The 16,721-nt window shown below is 38.7% G+C and overlaps 1 protein-coding gene across 1 annotated transcript; it reads right to left on the bottom strand.

Moving 5' to 3' along the window:
* Positions 1-806: 806 nt before the first annotated feature.
* LOC145128664 (pentatricopeptide repeat-containing protein At4g22760-like) lies at positions 807-3,585 on the bottom strand. Its single transcript, XM_079063484.1, has 2 exons — positions 3,417-3,585; positions 807-2,968 (listed from the first exon to the last, which is right to left on the bottom strand). The coding sequence occupies exon 2, from the start codon at positions 2,899-2,901 to the stop codon at positions 1,153-1,155; it is 1,749 nt and encodes a 582-aa protein (XP_078919610.1). The 5' UTR covers positions 2,902-2,968; positions 3,417-3,585; the 3' UTR covers positions 807-1,152.
* Positions 3,586-16,721: the final 13,136 nt, after the last annotated feature.

Below are 16,721 nucleotides of genomic sequence, written 5' to 3'. Positions count from 1 at the left end.
TACCTCAAAAGGCTGCTTTGATGAAGAGTTTCAGGATCTAAAGTCCTCCTTCCAAGCTAGGCATTTCCAACTTCAAAGCTCCTTCCAAGAAATCACCAACATCAACTTTCCAAGCTCACCACAAGCTCACATACTCAAACTTGCAAGGAGATACACGAATCTAGGGTTTCTGGACAAGGGTGGCTAGTAAGGAGGCCAACCAAGGGGGTTAAAGTTCTTTAAACAGGGTGCAACACCCTAAATTTAGGGTTTCATCCCAGCCGCCAACTCGTCGAGTTGGGACGCTCCGACTCGCCGAGTTGGGTCATTAAAACCCGCGGCCACAATCCTTCTCAACACGACGAGTTAAAGCTCCCCAACTCGTCGAGTTCCAACAAAAATATCAAAATTTTAAAGAATAACTTATACCTGAACCAAGCGTTACATTTGTATTCGAAACACACACAATCAATTATAATGCTTAAAAGAACAAAAATGATTGCATTTAGCCCATGATCGGTCTAAATGCAATAAACGCTTACTTAACAAGGACCATTTGTTCATTTTAACTATTTTGACTACTAATTCAGTTGTTATGGACCTGTTTTGTATTGGAAACACACATAGTCAATCCTTAATATTATAACAGGGCAAATGACATAAAAGCCCTTGAGTTTTCAAAAAAAATATCGGTTTTACCCTTGGACGTGTTTTAGGTCCAGTAAAGCCAGATATTAAGTGTATGCAAAGAAAATTCCCAATCTATAATCATCGATTATTTTACAAACTTAAGTGTATGCATTGAAAATTTCCAATATTAGAGGGGGTAAAGTGAAAAATCAAGATATAGTATTATAGTTGAAGTGAGAAATAAGCAATAAGCCACTCCAAAGGCCATCCAAGTTACGACCCTTTTAAGTGACATTCTACCAACGACATTGACCGTTTAGCTCCATTAACAAACATGACTATTTCTATTAAATTGATCGGCTAACCTATCGACAAAGTAAAAGGTTCGTGTTTTAGTACATTAAGCCAGACTTGTTGGCTTAACCTATTAAGTAACTACGTCCAAATTAATTTAGAAATAAACAACGATGTATAGTTATCATTGTCCGGATCAATCACTTAACCTATTAAACCCATTAAGTCAAAAAGAAATAACCCCTTAATTTATTCTTGTAGATAATCCATCCAACTACTCCCTGGTACCTTAATCGAACCCTTTTCATGTACACGTTTTCTCAATCTCTTAGCATCCTCCCACCTCCCAACACCCGCATAAATATTAGCAAGAAGCGAACCATACCCACTACTATCACTTTCCAACTCAAAGCAATGTTTGGCTGCAATTTCCCCCAACTCAACATTATTATGCATACTACATGCAAGAAGCAATGCACCCCAAACCCCAGAATGTGGCTCCATTGGCATGCCCTTAATCAAGTCATAAGCTTCCTCTAGCCTTCCTCCCCGGCCTAAAATTTCAACCATGAGGCTGTAATGGTCAGGTGTAGGCACAAGTCCATACCTTTTCATGGAATTGAAGCATTTGTAACTTTCTTCAACATTACCAACATGACTTAACGCAGCTAGTATTCCTGAAAATGTAACCAAATTTGGACGGATTTTGGACTCCATCATTTCATCGAACAGTTGGATGGCAATATGTTCCTTCCCATTGTTCCCACAACCTAAAATCATGGCTGTGTATGAAATAATGTCTTTCTTGTGTAACTCGTGAAATAATTTTAAAGCTTTATCGATGGAACCATGTTTGGAGTATAAGTCAATTAATGCAGTACGTATGTGATCATCCATGGTGATGTCGATTTGTTTCATGTAAATGTCATGTATCCATGACCCAAAAGTGAAGTCTCCTAGTTGGGAACAAGCTGATATGACAGTGGCTAATGTCATTTTGTCAGGTTGGATGTTTGCTTTTAGTTGAAGCATTTTGTCGAATAGTTGGAGTGCTTCTTTTGGTCGACTGTTTTTAGAGTAACAAGTGATCATGGCATTATACAACAATTGATCCTTTTGAAACATATCATTGAATATTTCACGTGCGGATTCAATATCTCCACACTTTGAGTACCCTCCGATCATTGTGATACAAGAAATGGTGTTTCTTTGGGGCATTAAATTGTAGAAGTTTCGTGACAAATCGATTTTATCAGACTCCACATAACCACTGAGCATGACATTCCATGAAGTTGGATTTCTCTCAGGCATTTCTTGGAATAAACGTAAAGCCTTCTCCATATCTCTTGTTCTTGAATACCCAGAAATCATGGAATTCCAAGAAACAACATCCTTGTTTGGCATTCCAGAAAAGAACTCTTCAGCTATTGATAAATTTCCCGATCTTATATACCCATCTATCATGGAATTCCAAGACACTACATTTCTTTCAGACATTTCATCAAACACCTTTTTTGCAGTCTCCATGTCATTAACACTTTTATAAAATCCAAGTAGAGCAGTCTCCACGTAAACATCCCCACAAAACCCATAGCTATGGATTTGACCATGAATCATAATCCCGCCATTTCCATTACCAAGCCTTGCACATGCCTTCAAAGCAGATGCTACAGTAAATGTGGAAGGTAAGAGTCCTGATCTTTGCAGCTCCACGTATTGAGCAAAGGCTTCTTGAAACCCACCATGGTCGCAGAAATACCGAATAACAGAATTTGAAGAAGCCACATCTGGTTGTTTTAAATGGCGAAGAATTAATCGAAGATAATGAGCAATACCTTGATTGTAATCGGATGGAGAGGTTATAAGATGGCGGATTACCAGTCCCTCAAGATGATTAAGGCCATGAACAAGTATTAATCCATGAAGTTGCTTCAATTGTTTGGATGTCAGAAAGCGCTTCAACAAGGTGGTTAATTTTGGAACCACCTCACTGGCCATTCCATAAAGGGGTTGTTATATTTGAGATCTCTTTAATGAGTATCCAAATTTATTGATATCTTCTAAACTGCCAAATCACCGAATATATGACAGACAATATCAATGAATGTACATAGAAACTTAAAAATAAATAAATAATAAAAGAAAAAACCCTACAAAGTCGAATTCATCATATTCAACTGATTCAACTCAGATTTAAGCTCAAACTCATTCAGCACTGATTTAATCTAAAATTCAATCACATTGCAAACTCAAAACAGAAGGCAAAGTTTTCAGCACATTCCAGAAGTTTGCTTACTGAGAAAACAGATAGCAAAATAGATGGAGAACTAATTCATCAGTTTAACATAAAAGTTAACATCAATTAACTCACACATTCAACAGATTAACACACACATTCAACAGATGGAATCGGAAGCTAAGAAGCTAAACGAAATCGGAAAACATTAACCTGAAATGCACAAATTACAAACTCAGAAGTTTGCGTACTAAGATGGGGAAATCGAAAACTGTACCTGATAGGCTGATACCGACGTTTGTGCGGAGTTGGAGTTGGAGAGTGGAGCGGAACTACGGAAGCCTGTCGAGCTGAACAAAGTGCGAGGTCGAGAAGACCAACTCACTTCAGTTCAACGGTTCATCGGAGCCAAACGGGATCGAGTGTCGACTGTCGTCACTGAAAGCTGCCTGAGACGGTTGAAAACGCTTTCATGTCATTTGCCCTGTTTTTAACATCTTTGGTCCCTTCAGTATTGCTGATTATTGTAATTTCAGCCCCCAAAAGTTTATTATTGTAATTTTGGTCCTTATTTCCATGTTTCATAATTATATTGGTCCCTGTTCTGTTCCAAGTAAAATCACTTTATAAGAAGTTGTTTCATTTATTTAATTTGGTCGTCAGTTATTGCTATTTTTGCAGTTTTGATCCCAACAAGTTTCTTTTTTCAGTTATCGTCCTTATTTTGATGTTTATAATAATATTGGTTCCTGATTACTCTGCTTTAATATTTTATGAGAATATTACCCTTTATCTACTTTAATATTTTATAATCTCATAAATATTTATGTTATTATTATATCCAATGAAAATACTTAAAATGGGTAATATTGTCACTTTACTTGGAGTAGGGGAACCAAAAATGTAATGTAATATTTTCCTTATTAAGTATTTGTATACATAAAAGTGGTTGAATGGACATAAAAGTGGTTGAATGGATAATGATATTTGTTATATAAGACTATATTGTATATATAGACGTTTTTTACTAAATAAACTGTCCAAATTATGTACATGATCATTTTTAAATCTTAAACAAAAATATTAAAAAACAGAACTGATTCCTTGTCTGATGCTAAGCTCTTCTCCGTGAACAATTTAAAAATTACATCTGAGAAGAATATCACCATTGTAAGTAAATTATTTATTATCCACTAAAAACTTCAAATTTCATGTGAAGGTATACAATATTAGAAACCATGAAAGTGACGGAATGATTATTTTGTATATTTTTTCACGTCCCAAACAGCCGGATCAAACTCAAAAAGTTGTATGTACTTTAGTATATTGTATAGGCATAGGAATAGACATAAAAATATGCATATTCATAGGCACGTGCATATTCATAGGCACGTGCATAAGCATTGGCATAGGCATATGCATAAGCATAATCATAGGCATAGACTAATGATATACTTATTAGGCATTTCCCACCTTTTGAACTTTATCATTGACAAGTCAAGCTCAAACTTTTGTTTGGTTGGCATTTAAATAACATGTCTATTTTCATTTTCTTTCTATTTGTTAAGTCAATAACGTATTTCTATTTTTTTTTTATAATCTTCGTGTAATATATTGTGAAAATTGGCCACGAATTATGAGATTGTTTATAGAATTTGAATGAAATTTCTTCAAACTTTAGGAAGATCATTTTTTGAACAAATATAAGATCCCCAAAATACCAAAAGGAATTGACCCCATATGGAGACGTAGGTTGTCTTAGCAATATATCATCAAGTAATGTTTTTCCTTATTTTAAATGTTTATTAATGTATTTTCTAGCATTTCTTTTTAAAGAGTGATGTAATTTGTGTATTATAGCATATGATGTTTATTTTTTCTATTACAATGTTCTATTTTCAATTTTTTTTTTCTGTTGTACTTTTAATTCAATTACTCATTTAATGGAAACATCACTTGGTTCTCATCCGTTTTACAATTTTCTTCTAGGATTAGATGCAAGAAATAACAACATACTTCCATTACTTGTATCTTATAGCATCCTACTTTTTTTCTTCATATTACTTTTACTCTTTTTAACAATTCAGCCAATGTATTGTATTTATTCATAAGGAATAATGAATATATGTACATGTATTTAACCTTTATAAGAAAGTATTTAAACTTTTCTGATCGCTAATTTCTCAAATGTTAACTTTTTTCTATTCAATTTATCTACCATGTTTTACACGAGTTTGTAACCAAATTTTTTTCTAGGTTATATAATGATCTATTTCATTGTACAAGAGAATCACATTAAATTAAAATAACGATGGTATAGTTATGGTTAACACATCAAATAAAAATTGTCTCATATATCTTGAAAAATAATTTCACATATTTATTTGAATCAACGATTATAATTTTACATAAATAAAAAACATAAATCTCTTAATTAATAATTTATTTAAAATAATTGATTAATAATTATTAGTTTTAACTATAAAAATTTAATTATTTTGGTAACCGTGGTTATAACCTAGTTTTCAATATAAATATAAGACGATGCGGTATGGGACATCTCGTCCTCATTATGGCCGACGTGGCGAAGCCATACGGCGTCGTAACTAGCTCAACACCGCCCCCTTGCTCGTTTCTTCTCGTTATGGCGCATCTCGTCTTCTTTACGACCAGTTGAAACGCGAAGAAAATAACCGTTGTGCAATGGACCGTTTTCCAATTGTCAAAATGTAAATTAAAAAAAAAAACTTTTACCCTTTAACTTTTATATAAATACAACATATTAACCCATTTTTTTACACATTTCTCTCATTCTCTCTATATTTTATAAAATTTATACTTTCTTCTCAACCAAAAAAATGGATCAAAACCCAAACACCCCTCAGTCAAAGCCAAACACACAACCAAACACAACCTCGCCTCTCGGATTTGCCGGTTACGAAAATCATTTCGACATTTTATCGTCTCAAGGATCACCACAAATCCCATACAAGGAACCTCTTTCAATCCCGTTTCACCACCATTGCAATTTCCTAACTCACCTTACCTTCAACAAAATCCTTTTGGCCAAAACCCAAATTTGCAACAAAATCTTTTCCCGACTTTCTCTTCGATGCAACAACCAACCACCCAACCATCACAATCAACACAACCACCACCTCTGTAACATCCGGATTCCCAGGTATCTTATTTTAAGTATTTATCTTGAGTTTTAGGGAGGGACTCGGCGAGTAGGCGCTCAGACTCGCCGAGTAGGATCGCGAATTCTTGTCTGGATTAATGATCGGACTCGACGAGTCGATGCGTGGACTCGACGAGTCTGCGCTGTAAAGTGAAACCCTAAATCTCAGGGCCTGAGCCCTATTTAAAGGCCCTTATGGCCGTCATTTGCGGCCACTACTCCCCTATGAAAACCCTAGAGAGAAAAGAGAGCTTAGAGAGCATTTTGGAGGCTAATTCTTCATCCTTTGGTGTGATCTTGCAAGAAGGAGTGAGAAAATCCAAGCTAGATCGGTTGTGGAGCTTGGATCTGTGTTGTTCACACTGAGATTCACGTTTTGAGGTACAAGTTCCTTCCCATTTCGTGTATTTGATAGATTCCTTGAATCTAGGGTTTCCTTTGCAAAATTTTGAGTTAGATTGTGAAGCATATGAGGTCCCTTTGGGTATAGATGATAGATCTGGACCATGAGAGGTCCAAAAGGTCCCAAGCTTCCAGCTTTATGAGGTTTCATGTGAGCCTTGAGAGTAAAACCCCATTTTAAAGGTTATTTCTCCATTTTTGGTCTTATAAGCATTGCATGAACGTAAAGTTTGAACCTTTACGTGACTTTCGAGTGTTAGAAGGTTGGATCTACTAGTTGGTGAAGCAGATCTGACCTCAAAAGATCGTTTGAGTGTTTTCATGGGAGGAACTCGCCGAGCCCATAAGGGACTCGACGAGTCGAGTCGGGTTGCCCCGCGATTCGCGACCTGTGATAACCCGTTGAGTGTAGGGTTGACTCAGCGAGTCGAGTGAGGACCAGGGGCGAAGAGGACATGCATGTACTCGCCGAGTCACACGAGTGCACTCGGCAAGTCTGGTCAAAGTTTGACCGTTGACTTTTGTTGACTTTTAGGGTTTGGTCAATGTTAGGGTCTTTGAGCCATGAGAGGGGTAAAATGGTCTTTTACCCTTCTGAGAGTACTAAGAGAAGGATTAGTCTAGCCTTGAGGGTTGTATTGATTAGAGTGCTTATTCCATGTGATTAGGCGGGGGCTAGACCAGATTTTACCGAGCTCGAGATTTACCGAGTTACCCGAGGTGAGTCTTCACACCCCCAAACCAAGGATAGCAGAAACGTCCGGGGGTGGAGGACTTCATGTATAGTATCATAACAACAATTGTAATAGTAATTCAAGCAAACACAACCAACATATATATAATTGAAAAAGTTACATCATTGTATGAATTACATGTTTACGAATCAATTACAATATGTTGACAAAATATGAAATAGTAGACGCCTTAGCGTCCCATCCTCAAAAGCACTTGGTTACCTGTTTAATGATTTCCTGAGAATACAAGTTGTTTGGAAAAGTGTCAACACAAAGGTTGGTGAGTTCATAAGCTTTTGTTTGATATTATTAAAAGCCTTTCGTTTGTAAAAGTAGTATTTGTTTTAGAAAATCCAATATTTTCCTTAAAATGTATATGTAGTCTTAAATTCAAAGACCGAAATGTATAAATAACTTTTCTTACTTATAATAAATAATGTAAGTTTAAATCGACATAAACTCGTTTAATTTTAATGAAGTTCCCGTAAATTCCAATATTTATTAATACTTTGTGTGAGTTTATTATAACCATGCTATGACCAAGGTTGCCTAAAACGACGTTCTTCGGGCGTCGGAAATGTTATGACATTTGTCACCCCAAACCTATCGGTCTAACTGTTGCATGCAGTTTAGGTATGGGTTTGTCAAACCCAATATAGATCTATACACAACTATCACGCTCTCCCTCAAGGAGACTCTGGTTATAATACAAGACTTATTTGTAAATTGAATCGAATGTCTCACAGAAGTCATTAACAAATTTACGTGTAGTGTAATGAAAACTTGGTACCGTATGGCCGTACCTTGCTTAATGAAAATATCCTTTGTATAAATGTACCCTTTTTAAATGTATGTGTTATGTAATGTTTCATAAAGTCATTAACGGAATTACGTGTTATGAAAACTTGGTACCGTATGGCCGTACCTTGCTTAATGAAAATATCCTTTGTATAAATGTACCCTTTTTAAATGTATGTATTATGTAATGTATCATAAACTATACCTATTATAGTTTATCAACCAAGGGTAGTACGTAGTAATGTATGCAAACTATATTCAAAATAGTTTATTAAATGTTTGAATGTATCGGTTGTACTTTGATTATAATCACTTGTTATTCTTTATATTTTATATGTCCAAATCCATTTGTAAACTGATGTGTGTCTAAATATTAAGATAAAATGTCATATATTGCAATAACATATAATCACATAAAGATATACACCTTGCTCAACATGTTACAAGGTGAAATGAAATTGACAGCAACTTTTTGTTGTATACAGTTTCTGTTACTGTTCTTAGAAAATTTATAGAAAAATCATCAAAACTCTAAATCCAAATCCGCAAATTCTGAGAGTTTGGAATATGAGTCTAGTTTGTTCGTAAATTTTATCATGATTTTTAGTGATCTCTAACAGAGGTGAAAATGTTCATAATCACAGACTGGTCCGGGTTTGCCTTTGAAATGATAGGCAGTTTTGTAAAAATCACCATAAATTGTAGAAAAATCATATGGAGATGTGCAAGTAGCCATTTTAAAGATAAGAGTTTGAACTACTTGCACCTGGAACAGTTTTGAAAACTAAAATATTTAAGTTGACCAAACCAGTCCGTGATCGAAGTTCATCTTTTCTGATGTAATCTGATAGAAAAAGTTTAATTGTGTTCTTGATGATTTTACTTGTATTCCCCCCTTAAAACTTAAGAAAAACATGTAAATGTAGGGGTATGAACTCACCCTATGTGGTTTCAGTAGATGAAAGTGAGAGAGAGGAAGTGTTCAACCCAAGGACACTAAGAAGATGTCTTGATGATTCGAGAATCTAACATCGAATAAGATGGAATTTGTGTAAGATATCAATGATTTGAGTAGAATGGAGTGTAATAATTATATGAATGATGAAGATACTTAATAATTGAAGAACGAAATCCCTGAAGAAAGCCTTGAAGTTCTTGAAGTTGAGAGAAAAGATGAGAGAATTTTGGAGAGTGTCCTTTGGTTGCTAAGTGTAGAATGAAAGAACTTTATGGAGAATGAGGAGAGAGGATCAATCCTCCGGCTCTTAGAACGTGGGAAGAGCTGGATATTGGGTGTAAAGGTCCACTAAGGAGACAAGGGGTAGTGGGAAAGACTGGCTGATCATAGAGTGAGGTGGTGGTGGTTTGCTTTTGCCATAAATTAAGGAAAAGCAAATATTCCCTCAATAATTAGTTCAACCACTAATTCTTTTAATATATTTTTATAAAAACCCTGGAGATTTATATATTTTGGGGCCTTAGTTTATAAAATAAAGTTTTGGGTGCAAATCCCACGTTAAAATAATGAAAAACGGAGTTAAAACGAAGTCGTAGTCGAAAAACCGGTAAAAAGGGGCCGTCTGCGAGACCTCTCGCATGGAGGCCGGATTCGGACCCTCGCATGCGAGGCTGCTGTCTGATGGCTTCGGATTCGGTCTCCTGAGAGGCTTCAGCTTCGGTCCTGATGAGAGGCCTCGGATGAGAGGCTTCGGTCCTGAAGCTTCAGTTCCAGGTCCTTAAGGCTATTTTACCCGTTTTTACCCCGTTTCAAGCGATTTTTGACCCGGTTAAGGGTCGATATGACCCAAATGATTACAAAAAGTTAAAGTAACTTTTGAGAGAGATTTGGGAGAGATTTAAAATAGAAAGAGATAGAGTGAAAACGATTTAGAGAGGTTTCGTTTGTGATTAATTTGAGTGTCCGGCTTCACAACGCAAGGTTCGTAAACCCCGTTAAACCGTGTTTTAGTGTCGTACACAATCCCGATGATTGTGCAATAGTGTTTTATCGCTTTGGTTCGTTGTTTAGCACTGTTAAGGCTAAGGAAAATCAAACACATGAACTTTCCAAATGATGATTTCTCATTAAAATAGCGAATTGTATAGTGATTACATAACGGAAACCCTAACATACAAGGGTTATTGGAGTTGACCGGTTTGACTTGTTGACTTTGTTTGACTTTGACTTGACCGAAATTTGACGGTTGTCACATCATCCCCCCGTTAGAAGGAATTTCGTCCCGAAATTTTCATTTTGACTGGGATTTCAAGAGTTTGGGAAGAGATGTGGATACTTTTGTTTCATCTGATCCTCGCGTTCCCAGGTGAATTCGGGTCCTCGTTTAGCGTTCCAACGGACCTTCACGATGGGAATACGACTTTGTTTCGTTCGTTTGATTTCCCGATCCATGATTTCGACTGGTTCCTCCACGAAGTGGAGATTTTCGTTAACTTCGATTTCGTCGAGTGGTATTACGAGTGTCTCATCAGACAAACACTTCTTTAGGTTCGACACGTGAAATGTGGGATGTACTTTGTCGAGTTCCTGAGGTAATCGAAGTTTGTATGCTACTGGCCCAATCCTAGCAAGGATTTCGAATGGCCCGATGTACCTTGGATTTAGTTTCCCGCGTTTGCCGAATCGTATCATTCCTTTCCAAGGGGAAACTTTTAGTAGTACACGATCACCCACCTGGAATTCCAAGGGTTTGCGTCGCTTATCTGTGTAACTCTTTTGCCGATCGCGAGACGCTTTCAGTCTTTCTCGAATTTGAACGATCTTTTCTGTGGTTTCCCTTATGATTTCAGGGCCAGTGAGGGTGCTATTAGAGACTTGCCCTCTAGCTAGCTGTGTATCCCCCACCTCAGCCCAACACAGGGGTGATCTGCATTTGCGACCGTAAAGAGCTTCGAATGGAGCGAATTTGATGCTAGTATGATAGCTGTTATTGTAGGAGAATTCGATAAGCGGTAGATGGGTATCCCATGCTTTACCGAAGTCTATCACACAAGCTCTTAACATGTCTTCCAACGTTTGAATGGTTCGTTCGTTCTGTCCGTCGGTTTGTGGGTGGTAGGCCGTACTCATGTCAAGCCTAGTTCCCAATGATTTTTGTAGAGACTGCCAAAACCGTGAGGTAAATCTACCATCTCTATCGGAGATAATGGATATCGGCACACCATGGAGTCGTACAATATCTCTGATGTACGTTCTAGTCAGCTTCTCCATCTTGTCGGTTTCTTTTATCGGTAGGAAGTGTGCTGATTTGGTCAATCTGTCTACGATTACCCATATGGTGTCAAGCCCGCCCGATGTCTTAGGCAGCTTGGTTATGAAGTCCATGGTTATTCGTTCCCACTTCCACTCAGGTATATCCGGCTGTTGCAATAGCCCGGATGGTTTCTGGTATTCGATTTTGACCTTGGCGCAAGTCAGACACTTGCTCACATAGGTAGCAATCTCAGCTTTCATGTTCGGCCACCAGTATAATTTCTTGAGGTCCAGATACATCTTATCTGACCCGGGATGGATGGAATATCGAGTCTTGTGTGCTTCATTCATGATGACGTCTCGGAGTCCACCGAACTTCGGTGTCCAGATTCGATTCATGAGATAACGTACTCCATCATCCTTGACTTCTAAGTTTTTATCCATTCCCCTTAATGTCTCTCCTGCCACCTTTTCTGGTTTCAAAGCTTCTAGTTGAGCTTCCTTGATTTGTATGGTCGTGTGGGAATGGATCGTCATTGTTAAGGATTTTACTCGGCGGCCCGAGTACTCCTTCCTGCTTAGAGCATCAGCCACTACATTGGCCTTGCCCGAATGATAACGAATTTCGCACTCGTAGTCATTCAGCAACTCTACCCATCTCCTCTGTCGCATGTTGAGCTCTTTCTGATTGAGGATATGCTGAAGACTTTTGTGATCAGTGAAGATAGTGCATTTCGTGCCGTAGAGGTAGTGTCTCCAGATCTTCAAAGCGAATACCACTGCTCCTAATTCCAGGTCGTGCGTAGTATAATTAACCTCGTGCGTCTTAAGCTGTCTTGATGCATACGCGATAACCTTCCCTCTCTGCATGAGCACACATCCGAGGCCTTGATTCGAAGCATCACAGTACACTATGAAGTCCTCGGTTCCCTCTGGGAGAGACAAGATCGGTGCGATGCATAGGGCTTGTTTTAACGTTTGGAAAGCAGTTTCTTGTTTATTTTCCCACTTGAATATCACACCTTTCTGCGTCAAGGTGGTGAGTGGTTTCGCAATCTTGGAGAAGTTTTGTATAAATCTTCGGTAGTAGCCAGCAAGCCCAAGGAATTGTCGAATTTCGGTTGGCGTCTTGGGTGCTGACCAATTCTCGATTGCCTTGATCTTGGAGGGATCCACATGTATGCCTTTCTCACTTACCACATGGCCAAGGAAATCCACTTCTCTAATCCAGAATTCACACTTAGAGAACTTAGCATAAAGCTTCTCCGCTCTTAGTGTCTCTAGCACTTGGCGTATATGTAGGCGATGCTCTTCTTCGCTTCGCGAGTAGATCAAGATATCTTCGATGAATACGATTACAAACTTGTCTAGGTAGGGTCGACACACTCTATTCATTAGGTCCATGAATACCGCAGGTGCGTTTGTTAAACCGAAGGACATCACCACAAACTCGTAGTGCCCATAGCGAGTTCTGAATGCAGTTTTGGGAATATCTTCTTCTTGAACTCGTAGCTGATGGTAACCTGACCTTAGGTCGATCTTTGAGAAGAAATTTGCTCCTTGGAGTTGGTCGAAAAGGTCGTCGATTCGGGGTAGAGGATATCGGTTCTTGATGGTGAGTTTGTTTAGTTCCCGATAGTCGATGCACATGCGAAAGGATCCGTCCTTCTTCTTTACAAAAAGGACTGGTGCTCCCCAAGGTGAGAAGCTTGGTCTGATGAACCCTTTGCTCAAAAGCTCGTTCAACTAACTGGACAACTCTTGCATTTCTGTTGGTGCGAGGCGGTATGGAGCTCTGGCTACGGGGGTAGCTCCGGGTATTAAGTCAATTCTGAAATCGACTTGTCGTGCGAGTGGTACACCAGGAAGATCTTCTGGGAACACATCCGGGAAGTTACACACTTCGGGGATGTCTTTGATGTCTTTCACGTCTTGTTTCTTGTCTACTACGTGGGCCAAGAAGGTGTGGTACTCCTTCCGGAGATACTTTTGGGCTTTGATGCATGAGATGATTTGTAAATCCGCACTAGGTTTGTTACCATAGATGAGAAGGGTTTCGTCATTTGGTAGATTGAGGCGAACGACCATTTCGTAACATAGAATGTCGGCACGGTGAGGAACTAACCAATCCATCCCGATGATTACGTCGAAGCTTTTTATGGTGACCGGCATCAGGTCAATTTTAAATGTATGGTTGTCTAGAGTGAGAGTACACTCTGAGTATATATCGCTAGTGCGTTCTACTTTCCCATTTGCCATTTCTACTACATAAGTATCCTTTAGTGATTGGGGATTTTGTTCAAGTAATTGTTTATATTGGTGGCTCACGAAACTCCTCTCCGCTCCACTATCGAATAGTACGCATGCATAAGAGTTATTGAGGAGAAACGTACCGGTAACCACCGCGGGATCCTCAACTGCTTCCCCATGTCCTATTGCCAGGATTCTTCCTACTCCACCAGCATTAGGGGCTTGTGCTTTGGGGCAGTTTCTTTTGAAGTGACCTGCGTCTCCACAGTTGTAGCAGGTTCGGGTTGCCCCCGTACTGGCGACTTGGTTGATTGGTCGAGCCGGCGCTTTACAGAAACGAGCAGTGTGCCCCTTCCTGTCGCAGTTGATACAGTGCATCTCCCTACAAGCACCATTGTGGTGAAAGTTGCACTTGTTGCACTTGGGTAGGGTTCCAGCATATGGCTTCGGTGGTGCAGTAGTGGCAGCATGGACAGCAACAGTTTGTTGCTTCTTAGCGGGGTCCTGTGCTGGTTGGCTCTTCTTTTGGTTCCAGAACTTCCTTTTGTTGTTTCCCCCTTTTGATTGATCAGTGGTGGTGGTTGTAGTATTATGACCGGCTTGGTGGTCAACAAGTTGTTGTGCCAGCTCTCTGGCACTGTCAAAAGTAGTTGGCCTTGAAGCCAGGACACTACTTTGCACTTGGGGAGACAGTCCCCAAAGGTATCGCTCCACCTTTTTCTCCTCCGGAGTAACCATTGTTGGGCAGAGGAGAGCCAATTCATTGAATCGGGTGGTGTAGGTTTCAAGGTCGGAGCCCGTCATCCTGAGGTTCCAAAGTTCTTGTTCCAGCTTTTGAATCTCACCTCTCGGGCAGTACTCCTTCATCATCAACGTTTTTAGTTCTGCCCAGGTTATGGAGCTAGCCACTTCGAGAGTAAGTGAATTAATCCGGCAGTTCCACCAAGTAAGGGCCCGGCCGGTGAAAGTGAAGGCTGCGAACTTAACTTTGCTCGCTTCGGGGCAAGAGCACACCTGAAAGACTACTTCGGTCTTTTCAAACCATTGCATTAAAGTGATGACTCCCCCGCCCCTATTGAAGTTGTCGGGTTTGCCATTGGTGAAGTCTTTGTAGGTGCACTCTCTTGTGCGCACCCATCTGTCACCCTGGTTAGAGGGTGTAACACCTGGTCCAGATCTACCATTTCCATTAGAGACAATTTGGGACACAGCTACCGCTACTGCTGCTGCTATTGCAGCTTGGAGTATTGCTGGATCAAATTGTGGAAGTGGCGGCAGAGGTGTTGGTGATGGTGGTGGAGGTGTCGGTGATGGTGATGGTGGTGGAGGTGTCGGTGATGGTGATGGTGGTGGAGGTGTTGATAGTGGTGGTGGAAGTGTCGGTGATGGTGGTGGAGGTGTTGGTAGTGGTGGTGGAAGTGTCGGTGATGGTGGTGGAGGTGTTAGTAGTGGTGGTGGAGGTGGTGCTGCACTGCTAGATGGTCTAGTCTCCTTCCTTGGCGGCATGGTTCTGTCATAAGTTGTAAACCAATGTACTTTTAGTACAAGTATATTTATAGGAAGAGAAATCTTTTATACATAAAGTATATTATTATGTTGTTTTCCGATATGTTTACGATACATACGATTTTATACTTTTAATTGACCCAATACATTGGGCTATGAGGTAAAATGAAAGTCTAAAATATTTTATTTGAGTTTCCTTGTTTCCAAGTATATGACAATTTGTAAGAGTTTCCCATATGCTAATTTAGTCGGGACATAATTAATATATTTATTATAGCAACACAAAATACTCCTATAGTATTTGTAAATATTTATTTTTGAGTTCTTAAAGTATCCTTTGTAGTGTGATATTAGGTTGTTAGATTTGTTGCCCATCCTGACCATCCCCCGGTATATGCAAGTCAATTCTCGGACTGATATAGTTGATTAGGCTATATCCTTCCCAGAATTAATCCACATATACTAAGGCATACTCAAAATGTTCAACTCTTCTTCTTTTGCTTTATGTTTTCTCTAGTCATGATATCATGCGAGCATGTAATGTATGTATGTATACTTTAATCAAGAAAATCATTTATTTTCTAAAAGTATATTTATTTGAAAAATGCACAATTCAGAGACTATTAGTCCCAATTGTGTTTATAGTTTGTATATCTTATGTGGTTTGATATACTTAATTTACTATAAACTGTGCTCTGATACCAATCTGTCACACCCCCAAACCAAGGATGGCGGAAACGTCCGGGGGTGGAGGACTTCATGTATAGTATCATAACAACAATTGTAATAGTAATTCAAGCAAACACAACCAACATATATATAATTGAAAAAGTTACATCATTGTATGAATTACATGTTTACGAATCAATTACAATATGTTGACAAAATATGAAATAGTAGACGCCTTAGCGTCCCATCCTCAAAAGCACTTGGTTACCTGTTTAATGATTTCCTGAGAATACAAGTTGTTTGGAAAAGTGTCAACACAAAGGTTGGTGAGTTCATAAGCTTTTGTTTGATATTATTAAAAGCCTTTCGTTTGTAAAAGTAGTATTTGTTTTAGAAAATCCAATATTTTCCTTAAAATGTATATGTAGTCTTAAATTCAAAGACCGAAATGTATAAGTAACTTTTCTTACTTATAATAAATAATGTAAGTTTAAATCGACATAAACTCGTTTAATTTTAATGAAGTTCCCGTAAATTCCAATATTTATTAATACTTTGTGTGAGTTTATTATAACCATGCTATGACCAAGGTTGCCTAAAACGACGTTCTTCGGGCGTCGGAAATGTTATGACATTTGTCACCCCAGACCTATCGGTCTAACTGTTGCATGCAGTTTAGGTGTGGGTTTGTCAAACCCAATATAGATCTATACACAACTATCACGCTCTCCCTCAAGGAGACTCTGGTTATAATACAAGACTTATTTGTAAATTGAATCGAATGTCTCACAGAAGTCATTAACAAATTTACGTGTAGTGTAATGAAAACTT

Source organism: Lactuca virosa, chromosome 8 (genome assembly GCF_052849685.1).
Source record: "Lactuca virosa cultivar CGN04683 chromosome 8, Lactuca_virosa_CGN04683_v6, whole genome shotgun sequence".
In the NCBI taxonomy this organism is placed as follows: Eukaryota; Viridiplantae; Streptophyta; class Magnoliopsida; order Asterales; family Asteraceae; genus Lactuca; species Lactuca virosa.
Note: the sequence above shows the minus strand (reverse complement) of the source record. Positions and strands in the feature narration are given on the sequence as shown.

Coding starts and splice junctions, on each gene's coding strand:
- LOC145128664 (XM_079063484.1), bottom strand. CDS start 2,901: ATGGCCAGTGAGGTGGTTCCAAAATTAACCACCTTGTTGAAGCGCTTT.